The 17,053-nt window shown below is 45.3% G+C and overlaps 1 protein-coding gene across 3 annotated transcripts; it reads right to left on the bottom strand.

Moving 5' to 3' along the window:
- Positions 1-13,625: 13,625 nt before the first annotated feature.
- LOC110601434 (protein RALF-like 24) lies at positions 13,626-16,565 on the bottom strand. 3 transcript variants are annotated; one of them, XR_006348691.1, is made up of 3 exons: positions 15,497-16,556; positions 14,791-14,876; positions 13,626-14,021 (listed from the first exon to the last, which is right to left on the bottom strand). XR_006348691.1 is itself a non-coding variant. In XM_021738559.2 (2 exons), the coding sequence occupies exons 1-2, from the start codon at positions 15,898-15,900 to the stop codon at positions 13,938-13,940; spliced, it is 483 nt and encodes a 160-aa protein (XP_021594251.2). In that variant the 5' UTR covers positions 15,901-16,565; the 3' UTR covers positions 13,629-13,937. The 3 variants fall into 3 exon arrangements, 1 of the variants encoding a protein (XP_021594251.2); XR_006348692.1 differs by having other exon boundaries at positions 14,001-14,016; XM_021738559.2 differs by lacking the exon at positions 14,791-14,876 and having other exon boundaries at positions 13,629-14,016; positions 15,497-16,565.
- Between the last annotated feature and the right edge of the window lie 488 nt (positions 16,566-17,053).

Genomic DNA, 17,053 nt, shown 5'->3' on the forward strand with positions numbered 1-17,053 from the left:
ATCTAAATATTGAATTTGTAAATAAAGAACTGAGTTATGATCAAATATAAAATTATAAATTATAAATTATAATAACAAATTAAAAAGTTACAATAACCGGTATATAAATATGAATGAATACCAAGTAAAATTAATATTAAAAGCTGATGATCTGATATCCAATAGAATAGGGTTTTACAAGGGTTTTAGTATTGAAAAATAAACTTAAACTTTCTGGGGAGGTGATTCCTCTTTTATCCATTTCGCTATGCTTGCTGGTGACGTGTAAAGGCCTCTCCATGATTGGGACACGCGTCTCTGACATACAGATTCGGGCGTACGAGGGTATCAGCCGCCTGCTCCATGCGTAACGGCCTCTGTTTCTCCTCGTGCGTACGTTCGAGCGGATCTGCTAGGTTGTCTGAGTATGGCTCTGGAAACTGGGTTGGGCCGAGAGTCGGGCCGGACGCTGATCCTGAGAGGAGAGGGCCTGCTGGTCGCGGACTGGGCCGATCCGAATGAAGAAGCTTGGTTGAGCCCGGCCTTGAAGGTTGAATGAGCCAGGCTTGTTGTGCATATCAGGTGTGTGGGCCTCTACGTTATGGGCCTTTGGCTGTGGTTAAGCCCCTGATCTGGGGTGAAGAAATCCAGCGGTCATCAATTGCCCCTTCACCTTCTCGGTAGTTATTGCTCCTACTGCCGAGGGGGTGAATATCAAGAACCATTATGACCGCGCCTGTTTGTGTTCAGGTGCCTTAATAACATCCTTTCATCTTTCTGTCATTATGCAGTTTCCGAATCCTATATGCTCTTTCCCCTTTCTGGCTTTTCTCCATTCTTCGCGTTCTTTGCTGTCTTTGCTTTTCTGTCATCATTATCTGGACATGTCCTTTCTTTCCTTTCCCATGACTATCTTTTAAAATCCTGACACCGTTAGCTTAGAGTCTAGCATAGTTCTGCCCCGTGCTAAGGCCTCAGACTCTGGGTATATATCAACGCTAACTTTTCTTCATTCTCAAATCCTCTGTTGGAACAAGAGGTTCTTCCTTTCCGTTTCTCTGTCTGCTTCTTTCCTCTAGCGAGATTGTTTTGTTTTATCTGCAAAGGATCCATTTGATGCTTTCTTCAAACGGAATGAGGTGAGCTTGAGTTTGTATTGCTTTGTTGCCCCAGGGGTTTGTTTCAGTCTTGCTTTTATCATCTTGATGGAGAATTGTTTCTGACTTGTCTCTGTTTTGAAACTTTTTGCAGTACCTGAGATAAGAATGGGTCAGTTCAAAATTCTTGAAAATTTGATGTTACCTCTAAAGAGTCTGGACAGTGCTTTGGAGATCCTTCTGGTAGGATGGCCGATGGGTGGGACTATTCGGCAAGCTGCTGAGACTGTTTTACCCAGATCGTCTGGTCGGCCTCCTCCTCTGTTTGTTGTCCGGGCTCCAAAGAGGTTCTGGGCTGATGAGAGGTCTGCTCCTTCTTCCGAGAAGAAAAAGGAAATTTCCTCAATGCCCCTGTCGTCTTCTTTTGATATAAATGGAAGTGGAGAGAATGATCAACTTATTGTTCCCATTGATGTGAAGTACCAGTATTATGCGAGACTGAGATCTGCTGCACTCAGTCAAGCTTCGGGTGATGCCTTCGAATGTATGCTCTGCGATCTCTCCGGTGCCGTAACTCGAAGACTTATGTTTTTCATGTGTGGTGCACGGCCGGCATATAATATCTGAGCTTGTCCGAATGTACTGTGCATCACACTTGGGTAACCGAACGTTTGCCCAGGGGAACAGTGAGAAATGCTTATGGGAATCAACTTGTTCAGTTCCCCTATAATAGCGAGACAGATCTTGGCCTTTTCTGAAAAACTCACATTCCGAGCTGCGAGAAGTCCTCCGAACTGAAGACTAGAATAGTAGGGTAGGTGATAATCGTAGTTGACGAAGTATCCGGATATGTAAATCCTTTAAGGGTAGTCTTCCATTCTGTAATGTAGGCCTTTGTAACGTGCTGTAATGTACTTTTCTTTTAATGAAGTTCTTGTTTTTTACTCATACTTGTTCTTTCTCTGTCCTGGACGGAGTACTGATACTGCTTTTCTTCGTAGCTTTAGCAACTAAATTTTGTTTCGTTTTTTCCAAGCTGAACTGACCATATTTCGTGAACTCTTGCCTTTAGTCGATGAGCCGAGCTCTGGGCCTACTTAACCAACTGGACGGTCGGTTTACTTTTTCAAGCTTGACTAACCGACCTGTGAGCTCGGTCTTTAATCCTTGATGGGTTGAGCTTTGAGCCTCCTTTAGCCGACCGGGCTCTCAAGTTATGTTTTCCGAGCTGGACTAATCCGACCTGTGAGCTCGGTCTTTAATCTTTGATTTCTGAGCTCTCAGCTCTGTATAGTTCCAAGGTGCCCTTATCGCCTCTTTTCGATCTCGCAGCCTTTGTTCAATAACGATAAGTCAAATCTTATAACTTTTTTAAGTGATGAGCGAGTCTGACCTTTATCATACTCCCATTTGCTTGTACTTTTGAGTCTTTTCATGACTTGCCCCTCTGTTTCCTTGGTATTTACCATGGAGGTGGCGGAGTGGTGAATTTTGCAGGTTGAGTTGTTCCTGCGGGCTAAGTTGGGCTTGTAGGTGGTGAACGGGCCTTTGGTTGATGGGCTGTAATCACGGATCTGGCCCTTGACGGATGTGGAGAAGCCCAGCGATCATCTTTTTGCCCCTTTACCTTCTCACCGGTTATTTATCTAACCGTTGAGAGGGTAAACTTCGAGAGTAATTAATGGTCGCGCCGCTCCAAGATAAAACTGTTTAGATCCACGTTCCGTTTCATTATTGCCTTTCATCTCGAATTCCTTATGTCTTCTGAAGAAACTAGCTCTTTTCTGCTCTCTGTCTTCCTGCAACTCCTTCTGCATTTTTCACCCCATTGTGTTCTCAGGTACGCTTCCTTGTTCTTCCATGGCCAGTTCAAGGCTTCCTGATATTGTTAACCTTGAGTCGCATATTACACCCTCCAACATAACTAAGTATATTCCCCAAAGATTTTTAGATACTCCGTTGTATTTCATTCGAGCACCTTTTTCAAATGAAAGAATAGTCCTTCCTCACCCTCCCCCTCCGGGTTTGGTGGATCCCCAAGAGGGTCGTCGTATAGTGTTTTTCTTGAAGCAGAGAGAATTCGGTCTACCGTTTCCTTTTACCCCTTTCTTTATTGAGGTCTTTGAATATTTCGGGGTGACTCCTCGGATGCTATCCCCAAACTCCATTTTGTTCATGTCCTGTTTTGAGTCTATCTGCTTGAGTTGGGGTTTTACTCCCACGGCCTGTCTGTTTGTCACTTTTTTCCGTTTCGTTAGGGCGGTTCAAAATTTCTACTATTTTTCCCCCCGTACTGGGTTATCTCTTTTCACGGGGTACAAGGACTCCATAAAGGGATGGATGGAGAACTTCCTTGTGGCGGAGCTAAAATTAGGGTCCGCCCGTACGTGGGAGGTGGATCTAAATTGGGGGGAGATCTTTCCGGGTTGCAACGAGCTGCCCCAATTGAGTCTTATTGAGCAGGTTGGGCTGCTTCGACTGACTTCCGTTGATAGGAAGTATGACGTCGAGAAGTGTATGTTCGCGTCCAATCTTAGGGATATCCGGGACACGGGTATAATGCCTTGTCTGACTATTCTGTTTCTTCTTTGCTCATAATATCGGGAGGTATGCTGATTTTTTATAATTTCGTTGCTTTTGCAGCTTCCGAGGTAAAAATGGATGATACCAAGTTCCCCAAGAACTTTGTCTTGTCTCGGGATAATATGCATGCCATTTTTGATGCCTTTGGGGATGGGCGTTCAGTGACTGAGACTGCTGCGGAGATGGTTCAAGCTGCTTCCTCCAAGAAGGTTAGCCGACCTCCCGCCAAAGCTCCTTCTAGAGCTTCAAAGCCGAGCTCTCGCGGCACCAAGTCATCTCGGCTGTCTAGCCGGGGTGGATCGAGTTCAACTTCGAGGCCTGCCGAAGGGTTGAGATCTGCTCCAGCCTCCTCAGAGGTCGTGAGGGAAGCCTCACTAGCTATTGTGGAGCAGACCCAAGGTGCTGAACAAATGGAGCAGGGCATTGCCCATTCTCCTGGGGGTGTGCCAGGGGGAAAGTCTAAGTCCCCTGCTACTGAAGGTAAGGAGGCCTCTGGGACAGGGATGGAGATCATCCTCCTAGATGACCAAATCTCAGAGGCTTCTGCTCAAGATGCCCCTGCCCCCGCGAGGGCTGAGCCTGAGGGATCTGAGGGCATTTCATCAAAGACCGGGGACAAGCGTCCAGCCCCCTCCGGATCATCTGCCCCGTCTCCTGTTCGGAAGAAGTCCAGGACTGCTGCAGGATCTTCTCCAGCTCTTCCTCCCATTGGGAAAGGGAAAAGTGTTCCTGTCGAGCCTTTGTTGTCTTCTTCTGACAACTCTCTGAGCGCGTCAAATATTACTCCTGAATCTCCGGCTAGTGCTGTTGCTGACCTTCTCAGAGAGCGAATGTTCAGCGAAACTACAGAGGCTTCAGATCCTCGTCTTCTTGCTCTGACTGGTCTCTTAGCCAGTTCTACCAAGGAGCAAGTGTCCTTCCGATCTCGCTCTCGTGAGGAGCTCGGGTCTTCGATTAGAGAGATGCTTCTGATGGTAAGTTATTTTTTCACCTCTCTTTAGTTTTGCTTCGTTTCTTTTTCTGACCGTTGTTCTTCCTTTTTAGCGACGGGCCTCTTTATGGAGGTGGATGCTCGTGATCGCTCCCTCCAGGAGTCTGTAGACCGCCGGATTGAGGAGGCGCGTCTGGAAGAGAACTTATCTGCAACCAGTGACGCAAGGGGTAATCTGGTAGCTGCTCGAGAGCAAATCCAGTCCCTCCAAGTGGAGCTGCATTCGGCGCTAGAGGCCCTTAAAAAGACTGATGAGAAGGCGGCTGAGACAGCAGGGCATACCAAGTCTTTAGAAGCAGAGCTGTCTCAGACTCGCGAAGTTCTCAAAGTGTCTGATGAGAGGGCAGCTGCCTTGGAGGTTCGCTGCGAAGGAGTTTTAAAGCAGCTGTCTTCTATGACAGAGGCCCTTAGCGAAAGGGATGAGGCCGTGAGGCAAAAAGCTGAGGTCCAGCAACAATATGGGGCCTTAAAGGCTGATTTTGAAGAGCTTCAAGCTCAGCTGAAGGAAGTGAAGGCTCAGAAGGAAACAGCCCTAGCTCGGGCGGAGGTCCTTGAGCAGGAGTTGAGCACGAGCTCTGATCGTATCAGAGACCTGGCTTCATCGGCTGAGGAGTTCAACCTTCGCCACCAGCAACTCAACCATGAAGTCAAGACCTTAGAGCGCAAATGTTCAGCCCTGCTTGGGGTAGTAAAGCATGTTGAAGATAATGCTCAACTAGTGCGCGAGCAATGTATTGCGGAGTATCAAGAGTCTGATGAGCTGAAAAAGAAGATCGAGCAGGCCTGTGAGGCTCACCTTCAGGACTACAAGGACTCTTCTGAGTTTAAGGAATTTGTAGCTGAGGCCTGTGAAGAACATCTCGATGAATATAAAGCTTCTGGTGAAATGAAAGCGGCTATTCTTAAGAAAGCCTTCCGTATGTATGTGACCGGCTACAATCGCGGTTTAAGAGAAGCCAGACACGCTCCTGACACTCCGTTGGCCGAGCTTCGCAAGTACGAAGCGGACTCAGATGGCGAGCCAGTACTGTATGGAGAGGATGATTTCCCTATGCCCCGAGGAGATTGCCGGAGGGACATATGCCGGCCTGCTGAGTCTTCTTTGGAAGAGTCCGAGCTAGAGGGGGAGGACGTGGAAGTCCCTGAGTCAGGGAAGGATGACCCTAGCTCTGAGAAGGAGGATCTCCACCTTGAGTCAGAGATAGCTCCTGTCGTAAACGTTGAGGGCTCGGATCCAAGGGATTCTGAGCTTCCTGCAGATGTGACTGCAAGTAGAAATAATGTAGGCGAGGGTGTTCTTACTGATGTAAGTCCTTTAAGGACTATTTATCCCCCCACCTCGTCAGAAGGATAATTTGTAATAATTATTTGTAATGAAATATCAGTTTTCTTTTTCCTCAAAGTACTCTAATATCTTTTTTCTCATATTTGTGCACTATGTATTCTCATTCATACGCTTTGAATTACTCTTGAGTTGCAAGCTCAGCTCTTAGCTAATAGTCTGAGAGATCAAATCTCATACCTTTTAATGGCGACTAGTATGTCTGCTTTTTGCTTCTAGCCCCTTCTTCTTGGTTGTAAATTTGTTTGTTCCAGATAAACTGATCTGGGTATTGAGTATAGCCCTTTTTCTCCCTTATTTATCCTTCTGAAGGTTTCTTCATTTATGAGCCCTTTTAGAGAGGGAGCTCGACTTTTTCCTTTGGTCTTCATATCTTTGAGCTTTTGAGGATATAAGTCTATCCGAGCTGCGAGCCCGGCTTTGAGCTTTTGAGAATATAGGTCCTTCTGAGCTAGGAGCTCGGCTTTTTGTTCTATAGCCAAACTGTTAGCATCTATTTTGAGGTCGGCACTGCTTAGTTATCGTGCCTTTTCAGGAGGTAGGAACCTGATTTTTCTTTGGTAGTTCCGGGCTCCTCTCCTCTTGTGAGGTCGGAACTGTGTGTTAAGTTGTCCCTGCATATGATATGGGGAATTTTCATTTCGGGAAGCGCTTAAGTCCTTCACCGACTGTTTTTAGGGGATCTTACGAGATCCTGATTGTTTTTGTTCCGGGGTGACCTCGGGGCCCCGCCGGCAGTTTTTTTTTTTTTTTTTTTTGATTTCTCCGGGAGTTCTAGGGGATCCCGGTCTTCATGCTCCGGGAGGCATCTTTATGATCCTCACCGGCCGTTCCGGGGTGACCTCGGAGCCCGCCGGCAGTTTTTTGTTTTGTTTTCCCGGGAGTTCTAGGGGATCCCGGTCTTCATGCTCCGGGAGGCATCTTTATGATCCTCACCGGCCGTTCCGGGGTGACCTCGGGGCCCCGCCGGCAGTTTTTTGTGCCTTCTTGAGGTTTTTGCACAAGATTCAGGCTCGTTGGCCTTACTGTCGCTTCGTCATCTCAGTTGGTTTTGTGCCTAACTGAGGTCTTGTTTCAAGGGATCTTTCTGAGCCCTGTTCTTTCTTTTTCATGGAGGAATGTTATTCATGAAGATAATTCATATAAAGAATTTTTGTTTATTTACTCGTATTTGTCAAAATACAATGTGTTTCTTTACAAATATTTCAAGGGAAATACCGTTTTAGGTGCTAGATGTTCCAAGCGTGGGGCTCGGGGTTTCCTTGCATATCTTCAATTCGGTATACCCCTGGCTTAACCACTTTTGTCACCTTGAAAGGACCTTCCCAGGTCGGTGCTAACTTGCCCGCGGCCGCTCTTTTTCCTGTAGCTTCCAGGTTTCTTAGGGTCAGATCTCCCACTTTTAAGCTTCTTTCCCTGACCTTTTGGTTGTAATATCTCGCTGCTCGTTGTTGATAAGCGGCAGTTCGGACTTGGGCTTCTTCCCTGACTTCCTCAAGAGCATCCAGGTTGCTTCTTAACTTATCCTCATTAGTATTCTCACTGACGAATTGGACTCGATGAGTGGGGATCTGCAATTCAACTGGAACTACGGCTTCTGTGCCATAAGCGAGTGCAAACGGTGTTTCTTTAGTGGGCGCTCTGGGAGTGGTTCGGAGTGCCCATAGTATACTATTGAGTTCTTCTGCCCAATTCTCCTTTGCGCCATCCAGCCATTTCTTTAATCCTTGAAGGATAGCTCTGTTAGTGACTTCTGTTTGGCCATTAGTCTGAGGATGAGCCACGGAGGAGAACTTATGCCATATGCCCATGTTCGTCGTGAAGGCTCTGAAAATGTTGCAGTCAAATTGTCTGCCGTTGTCCGAGATAAGCACTCTAGGTATGCCAAATCTGCAGATGATATGTCCCCATACGAAATCTATCATCTTGCGGGCTATTGCTTCTGCCTCAGGCCATTTCGAGAAGTATTCCACAACCACCACCACGAATTTCCTTTGCCCCGTAGTCTTGGAGAAAGGTCCCAGGATGTCGATTCCCCATTGTGAGAAAGGCCATGGACTGGATATGCTTGCCTGAGGAGTGGCGGGGGTTCTGATGGCGTTAGCAAATCTTTGACATACGTCGCACCTCCGGACAAACTCCTCTGCTTCTTTTTTAGCAGTGGGCCAGTAGTACCCTTGCCTGAATATTTTGTTGACTAATGTCCCTGCTCCCTCGTGAGCCCCACATAGGCCTCTATGTATTTCCTCCATTACCTTTGCAGCTTCTTCCGGACTCACACACCGGAGCCATGGGCTGGACTTCCCTTTTCTGTATAAGGTTCCCCTTATTGCTTGGTAGTTGGCAGCACGTGCTGCTATCTTTCTGGCTTCATCTTTATCTTCGGGGAGCTTGCCCTCCTCCAGGTATCTCAGGTATGGGGTCATCCAAGTTGAGCTCTGTTCTACCTGCAGTACCGTGTTTGTCTTTTTAAAAGCAGGTATTCGGACATGCTGTATATATACTTCATCGGAAAGTTGTTCTAACGCCTCTTTGGTCAATCGACTAAGTAGGTCTGCTTCCTCATTTTCATCCCGAGGTATTCTTTGAAATCTGACGACAACTCCCCGACCCGTGAGCTCGGCTTCTATAGTTTTTACTTTATCAAGATAGTTCTGCATGATGGGGTCCCTAGCCTGATATACTCCCGTCACCTGGTTGATCACCAACTGAGAGTCGCTATTCACCTCGAGGTCGGTTACCCCTATTTCTGAAGCTACCAACATTCCATTTACCAGGGCTTCATATTCGGCCATATTGTTAGAAGCCGTGAATTCTAGACGCAAGGCATAACATACTTTCAAACCTTCTGGCCCTTTAAGCATTATCCCAGCGCCACTACCCTCAGCACCTGATGCTCCGTCTACATACAGCTTCCAGCTAAATTCTTGGGGGGGCTCTCTCTCTCCCCCCTTTCTTGATATCTCCGAGGATGATCCTCCCTTCTCCTCATTGAATGCGCACTCTGCTATGAAGTCAGCCAGAGCTTGGGATTTTATGGCTGTTCGAGGTCGGTACTCTAGACAGTAAGGGCTAATTTCTACGGACCATGCCAACATCCGCCCTGAAGTTTCTGGCCTACGTAGGATCTTCTTTAAGGGTTGGTCTGTCATCACGACTCCTTGGTGGCTTTCTAAATAAACTCTGAATTTCCGGACTGCCAGCAATAAGGCGTAAGCCAATTTTTCAATGTTCGAATATCTGACCTCAGTGTCTCTGAGTACCTTGCTAACGTAGAAAACAGGTTTCTGTTCTCCTTCTTCCACCCTTACTAGCACTGCGCTGACTGCTTGTTCCGAGGCCGCCAGATATATCAGAAGTTCTTCTCCTTTTATGGGACTGCTGAGCACATGGGGCGAGCTAAGATATTTCTTAAGCTCTAGGAAGGCCTTTTGGCAATCTTCTGTCCATTCGAAATTCGGTACCTTCCTCAACTTGTTGAAGAATGGCAAGCATTTTTCTGCCGACCTTGACATGAATCGGTTAAGCGCTACTACTCTCCCGGTTAGTCTCTGAACATCTCTTACGCAGGTCGGTTCTGGCATATTCAGTATGGCTTCTACTTTCTCCGGATTGGGCTCAATGCCTTTACCGCTCACCATGTACCCCAAGAATTTTCCTCCCCTAATGAAGAAGGCACATTTTGCTGGGTTCAGCTTCATTCTGTATTGATCCAACACCCCAAATATCTCCCTCAAATCTGCTATGTGTTGTTGGAAAGTTGAACTTTTGACCACCATATCGTCCACATACACTTCCAGATTTCTACCGATCTGGTTTTTGAAGATTTTATTCATCAACCGCTGATAAGTTGCCCCGGCATTTCTCAATCCAAAGGGCATAGCCCTATAACAGTAAGTTCCATCTTCAGTTATAAATGAGGTCTTTTCCTCATCCGACCGTTCCATTGGGATTTGATGATAGCCTGACATAGCATCCAAAGAAGACATATAATCAAAACCGGCCATTGAGTCGACTATTTTATTAATATCGGGGAGGGGGTAACAATCTTTAGGGCAGGCCTTATTTAGGTCGGTAAAATCTATACACATCCTGTATTTGCCATTGGCTTTTTTGACTAACACCGGATTTGCCAACCATTGTGGGTACATGACTTCCCTAATAAAGCCTGCCTCTTCTAGCTTCTGCACTTCTTCCTGGGTGGCTTGCTGCTTCTCTTTTCCCACTACTCTCTTCTTTTGCTTCACCGGTCTGGCCTCGGGGAGAACATTCAATCGGTGCATCATTACTTTGGGGTCAATTCCCGGCATGTCTGAGGGCTTCCATGCGAAGGTCGGCGCGTGACTTCGGATCAGGGCCATGACTTCGCCTTTTTGTTCTTCGGTGAGGCCGACATTAAGACTGAAAACCTTGTTTGCATCTGCTTCTGATAAGGGGAAGGTTTCCAACTCTCCAACTGGCTCTGTCCGGGCTTCTTTTGTTTCATCTCTGACCTCCAGAACTTCCGAGTCGAGTGCTTCTCCAGTTGAGCTCGGCTCTGTTACTGTGGCCAAGTATACTGCCCTTGCTTCTTCCTGGCTACCTCGAACCATTCCCACTCCTTCCTCTGTTGGGAACTTGAGTGCTAAATACCTAATGCTGGTGACAACTTCAAAGTTGAACAGCGCCGGTCTCCCCAAAATCGCATTGTAGCTCAGTGGGAGTTTGACCACCAAAAACACCTCATGATGAGTGCGAGCTCTGGGTGCTTCTCCCAGGGTAAGAGCCAGCTTCACCTTTCCTTCTACAAGTACTGGTGCTCCTCCGATCCCCTTGATTGGTGACTGGTCCCGAACCAGCTGTTCTTCTGGGATTCTCATCTGCTGGAAAACCCGATATGGCAGCAAGTTGACCTTACTCCCGTCATCTACCAGAACCTTCTTTACTCGAAAATTATTAATGACAGCCTCAATGACGAGCGCATCATCATGGGGCATCTGAATGCCTTGTGCATCTTCCGGAGAGAAAGCGATAGTCATGGGAGAGTGCTCAACGATCTGCATAACTTCACTATTGCTGGTCTCCCCTTCCCGGTTTCTCTTCTTTCCTCGACGGCTCATCCGTCCTCCCGTTCCTCCAACAATCATGTTGATGGTCCCACTGGACCCATCATTCACTGGTCCAGCTCCTATTCTCCTAGGCGTCTGAGTTGTCGGACCAGGCTGAGGCCTCTATCCCTCTGGTTTCTTCACAAAATTTTTGAGGTGCCCCCTTTTGATCAGCCTCTCAATCTTCGCGATTAACTGAAAACAATTATTCGTATCGTGCCCATGGCTCCGGTGATACTGACAATACTTGTCAGGATTTCTTTGATCTGCTTCCGACTTCATGGGTTTGGGCCACTGGAGGAACTCCTTATCCTGGACGGCCATGAGCACTTCGGCTCTGGAAGCGTTGAGGGGGGTTGGTTTCTCGGGAACCCAAGGAGGGAGCACTCTTGGTTCAAGAGCCCGAGGAGGAGGAGGAGGCCTTTGATCCCTTCTCTCCCAGGCCTGCTTGTACGGCTCAGGTCTCTTTCCATGTTTCTTCTCGTGCTTCTCCGGCCTCCTCTCCTCCGGGGCCTTCTCTTTTCCTGCCATTCCTTTAGCAAATCTACTCGTCACTAAGGCGTCATCCTGCCTTATATACTTCTCCGCCCTCGTCATCAACTCAGCCAGTGAGGTCGGAGGTTTCCTGCTCAAAGAACCAAAGAACTCGGCAGAGGTTGTTCCCTTTTGCATGGCCTCCACCGCCCTTCCTTCATCTAGCTCGGAAATCTGCGGGGCCTCCGTATTGAAGCGGGCGACATACTCTCTAAGTGATTCTCCTTCTTTCTGTTTCACTGTTTCTAGATAGCTCGTCTTCCTATCTGCTGGCACCCCGGCTATGAACCGGCTGATGAAGCGGGTGGCAAGATCTCCAAAACTTTTAATGCTTCCGGCCTCCAGGCTGTTGAACCACGCCCGCGCTGGTCCCGAGAGCGTGTTGGGAACACCTTACACATTAAGGCATCTGACAGAGTTTGCAACTCCATGAAGGTCTTATAGTTCATGACGTGCTCCCTCGGGTTACCAGCTCCGTTATAGGCCGCCATTGGCGGCATCATAAACTTCTTGGGAACGGTCTCCTGCTGCACTATCTTTGAGAAAGGAGAAGAAGTGGGCAAGGAGGTTTGGCTCTGATCTTTCTTACCTAGCTCGGCTAAGAACTGCTCCTTCAACCTTTTCAACTTGTGGTCCATTTTCTCGTCTACTGAACCGGATCTTCCCTCCAAGCTGCATTCCTCTTCTTCTGTTGCAGTTCCCGTTGTTTCGGCAGAATAGTTGTTCGCCCCCTCATTTTCTATCATCTCTCTTGCCCTCCTCCCATGGATTCGGGCCTCCGGTTCTTCCTCTTCCCCGGTATCACGGCTGTTAGTTTGGGGGCGGTCTAAGGTAGGTCGGGGTTCATTGGTTCTGGGTTCCTCCACCACTGGGAGTGCGTTTGCTGGGGTGCTAAGGCCCCTCTGCTGCATTATCTACCCCAACCAGTGAGCAGTGGTCTGTAGCTGGAGAGCCATGGTTTGAATGTCCTGGTTAGACAGGGTCACAGTGGGAGTATTCCCTGCCAAGCTTGGCGAGGGATTAAGAGGAATAGGCGTTTGGTTATTCAACGTTGTAGGGCTAGAAAAGGAGAACTGCTGCCCATCTTGGGCAGAGCTCAGGTCATTTGGAATGTTAAGGTTATTTTCTTGGTGGTTTGCCATTGTGGATCTCAGTGGGTTTTGAAAGTGAAAACTCCGGTGATGAAAAGATCTCCTTCGTTTCCCACAGACGGCGCCAATTGATGATCTGAGATCCAATAGAATAGGGTTTTACAAGGGTTTTGGTATTGAAAAATAAACTTAAACTTTCTGGGGAGGGGATTCCCCTTTTATCCATTTCGCTATGCTTGCTGGTGACGTGTAAAGGCCTCTCCATGATTGGGACACGCGTCTCTGACATACAGATTCGGGCGTACGAGGGTATCAGCCGCCTGCTCCATGCGTAACGGCCTCTGATTCTCCTCGTGCGTACGTTCGAGCGGATCTGCTAGGTTGTCTGAGTATGGCTCTGGAAACTGGGTTGGGCCGAGAGTCGGGCCGGACGCTGATCCTGAGAGGAGAGGGTCTGCTGGTCGCGGACTGGGCCGATCCGAATGAAGAAGCTTGGTTGAGCCCGGCCTTGAAGGTTGAATGAGCCAGGCTTGTTGTGCATATCAGGTGTGTGGGCCTCTACGTTATGGGCCTTTGGCTGTGGTCAAGCCCCTGATCTGAGGTGAAGAAATCCAGCGGTCATCAAAAGCAATTGTACTCTATTTTAATTAACAAAATATCTATAAATATAAAATCATTATTAATATTTATAAAATATTAAAAATGTAAATTTTTAATGTTTTACCTAAAACTTATATATTATATTTTTCTTTTCATTCTTTATTTTATTAATAATTTTAAAAATAAAAATAAGTGCACAATATGCAGAAGTACCTAGTTATATAATGCTTAGGTCATCCAGCTTAATGGTCCAAGGCATTCTGTACCCGTAGGATCGAGTCTCCCCTCCGCTTTGTAAAATACCCGTTAAAATTTAAAAATATTTCAATAAATTTAGTTATATAATATTATATCAAATAATAAATTCATAAAAATATATATGTTGACTGACCTCCTCCCTGTCCTGTCCTATCACGGGACTCAAAATAATAGCGACTGCAGATGGGGCTTGGAGATGCAAAGGTAGAGCAGTGGCCGCCCCTCTCCTCTTGGCTTCATATGCTCACTGCAGCCTCACGGGTATTTGTTCAGTGAAAGCTACGATAACTCCAAGGCCGTGGATTTGTTTCTTTGTCCGTCCAGTGTCTCTGTGTTTTTGTAACGGGAGGCTAAGTACTTGTGATGGTTTTTCTTTTAGAAGATTGAAATAATGTCCAACAAACTGAAAGACTGCAGCTTTTTGCAAGTCCAACTCATCAACTCCGTCTTGGGCCTAACCTAAAATAACAACGTCAAAATCTGATATAGTATTATCCGAAACTCTCTCAAGCTTTAGGCCACCGTATATGGTTAAATGAACAACCATAAATGCAAAACGGAGTTAGGAAGGTTGACAATGGGATTCCGATGCCAGAGTGAAATTAAGCTAAATAGGCATCTGCCATTAAAGAAGGGTCTAGTGCTGAGAGTTTCACTATGATATCTAAATTAAAATTTCATGATAAAGAGAGACGATATGAATATACACACATAATGTTTGTATATAGAGCTATTTACAGAGGAAGACATACAATCCAGAGAGACCTTTCACTACTGCTTGGAGTCTGACATTATCTCTAAGTAGTTTTACCATATCAGAAAAATTTCAAAGCAGATCATTTCCTATAGAGGACACCCCCAATGACTCTTGGTTGTCTATAGATTCAGGCTTTTCTTTTTTGGTACAATTACCTTTGATTGGCTTCGAACACGAATCTATCAATTGTGGAGATGACTCTGATATCAATGAGCTAAAGTCCATTGGTTACAAATTCAGACTTGTAGTTGAGCTAAAATATAGGTTAGAGTTGGATGGTTTTGTTGCAGAGAAGGGGGAAGATGGTTTCCACCAATCCATATATGAGTTGCTAATAAGAGGACTTTGTAAAGGAATTCAATACAAATTGGTAAAGGACACAAGTACCAAAGTCATTCTCTAACAGAACAATCGAGGAGGAAAGTGAGCATTCCAGGACTCATAGTTAGCCAAATATTGAAAGAATCTTACTTAGTTGGTCATGTCTCATCTTCTGTTGTCACCAAGCCCAACTCCTCTTCTGTTATTATTATCATTATGCTTTGATTCAATGAAAACTGATAAGAAAAGAACATTGTACATTAGATGTTGAGCAATGGCTCAGCCTTTGAGACTCTTGATGAAGATCTTATTAACACCTCTTCCTACATTATCAAGGATGTTAATACAAAGCATATCAGTGCAGATTCTTGATGGAAAATTTAGACTTGGTGTGAATTTCGCTTTGGGTTCATTTACACAATCTTTTGCTCTCCATCTATAAATACATTTTCTTTCTTTTGAATCTTTTGAAGTTGAAGAGAAAGATCAAAGGCAAATCTCTGCCATTGATTCCTTAACCTCTCACTAGTAATGAGAACATCTTGTCAACAGAATATGAAAAATTGCTTTTGCTTTGCTGGTCTGCCCAGAAACAGAGAAGGATGTAAAGAAAGACCAGAAACCTTAAATCTTCCACAACAAAAATGCTGAAAAAAAATTTAATTCCTCTGAGAAATATAAACCATTTATTTTAAATAATCTTGAAAAGGACAACCCAGATCTTCCCAAAAATTAAGCTTATACAGATGCATATGGGAAATCAGAATAAGAGTCTTAAATATACAAATACGACCAAGAAATCCCAAATTAAGACAACAAATCTAGGAATGTAATTAATTGTTAATGGCCTCTGCACCTTGTAATGACCTCACAGCCTCTGCTGTAAGGATTAGCCTCTCCAGCATGACAATCATAGTAAGATGCACCTGGTTTAGCGCATGGAACCATGTCCCTCTTCAGTGTCTCATAGCTTATGTACTTCTTCTGCAGCAAAAGAACTCTCCTGCTGATCTCTGACTCCATCTCTGCATCTTCAAAGCAGCCTCCACTCTTGTTGGTGCAACCCCTCCTCACCATGGCATCAATCTCAGTGTTTTCCAGGCCTGAAACTGAAACCCCATTGCAAATTGCGAGATGGGTATGAAGGAAAAGGAGCGCCAGAATGTAGAATGTGGGTCTGGACATGTTCTTGGTTCGGCTCGAGTGGTTCAGTTCTGGGGGTTCTTGTGGTGTGAGATACTTGGTGGTTGGGAAGGTCATAGATGGGACAAGAGGGGCAAACAGTTCCCAAGTGTAATTCTAAGTGTGAAGGCTGTGTGGTTACCACTAGAGAGTTATGTCCACTTTTATTTTCTTAGGTGCAACTCACTGAACTCAATCATCATCAGGCAGCAACTTCTCCAGTCGTGGAAAGAAAAAAAAAAAATCTAAATATACGAGTGTTTGTTAATCTCCAAAACACTCAACAATCTTTTGAATGGAAGGATCATTTTAGTCTTGTAATTAGGTTCGGCATTAAAGCAAGCAGGTGGTGAAGAAAAACTGTTAAACCTTCAGTGTAGGAAATGGGTGTAGAGTTAAGCTTAATGCCGCTGAATTATAAAGAAAAACAAAATCTAATTATTATAGAATGAGATAACAAATGATGTGGGGGTGAAAAAACAGTTGTTCCAAGTTGAATGTCTGAAATAAAAGTGGGTGTAATTTTGCAGAAACTTTGGATGGGTTTAATTTTTCATAAAAATCCAGGAAGGGAAAATAAATGAAGCAGTGGGCAGACGTCATAATCTCTCACCCACTGGGGGGCTATCCGAGTTTTTGTGAATAAATGACTGGAACCAACCTTCGCTATACAGTCTCCTGCCTTTATTGAATTTTGCAAAGCTGCTCTATACATCTATCCACCACATGCTTTTGCCTTTTTTTTTTCTCCCAAGAAAACCCATTACTTATATCACAATGATTTATTTGCATATTTATATTATAAAAAAATTACTAAATAATCACTTCATCTTTTTTTCTTTTAATTAAAGCATTAGGCATCTCACCTGCACATGACATATAGATATAATTAATCCACATTCAGACTGAGAGTGTAAGTATATATATTTTTTTAAAAATAATGCCTTCAAGGGCACACGTGTCCTTTTAACACACAGACAACAGTGCAATTCATGTGGGAGAGAGCATATAAGCTTGAAATGGAAATCACATTTTCTCAATGAACAGAAACAGCAAGGGAAAAGAAAGGCCAAAGTAGGATAGCTTTAATCATTGTAAACATTGAGGACTGAGGATTCCAGCAGAAGATTTCATAATACCGCTCAGGCTCAGGCCCCATAATATAAAAGATCTTAATATCATACTCAACTGACAAGTTGCCTCTTAATTTTTTATAAAACATTATTTTATC

Source organism: Manihot esculenta, chromosome 15, assembly GCF_001659605.2.
Source record: "Manihot esculenta cultivar AM560-2 chromosome 15, M.esculenta_v8, whole genome shotgun sequence".
In the NCBI taxonomy this organism is placed as follows: domain Eukaryota; kingdom Viridiplantae; phylum Streptophyta; class Magnoliopsida; order Malpighiales; family Euphorbiaceae; genus Manihot; species Manihot esculenta.

Bases quoted from the DNA above. Each gene is read 5' to 3' on its own strand.
- LOC110601434 (XM_021738559.2), bottom strand. From the start codon at position 15,900: ATGACCTTCCCAACCACCAAGTATCTCACACCACAAGAACCCCCAGAA. The intron at 14,017-15,496 runs GTGCAGAGGCCA...ATTTTAGGTTAG, and splicing joins GGCTGTGAGGTCATTACAAG to GCCCAAGACGGAGTTGATGA.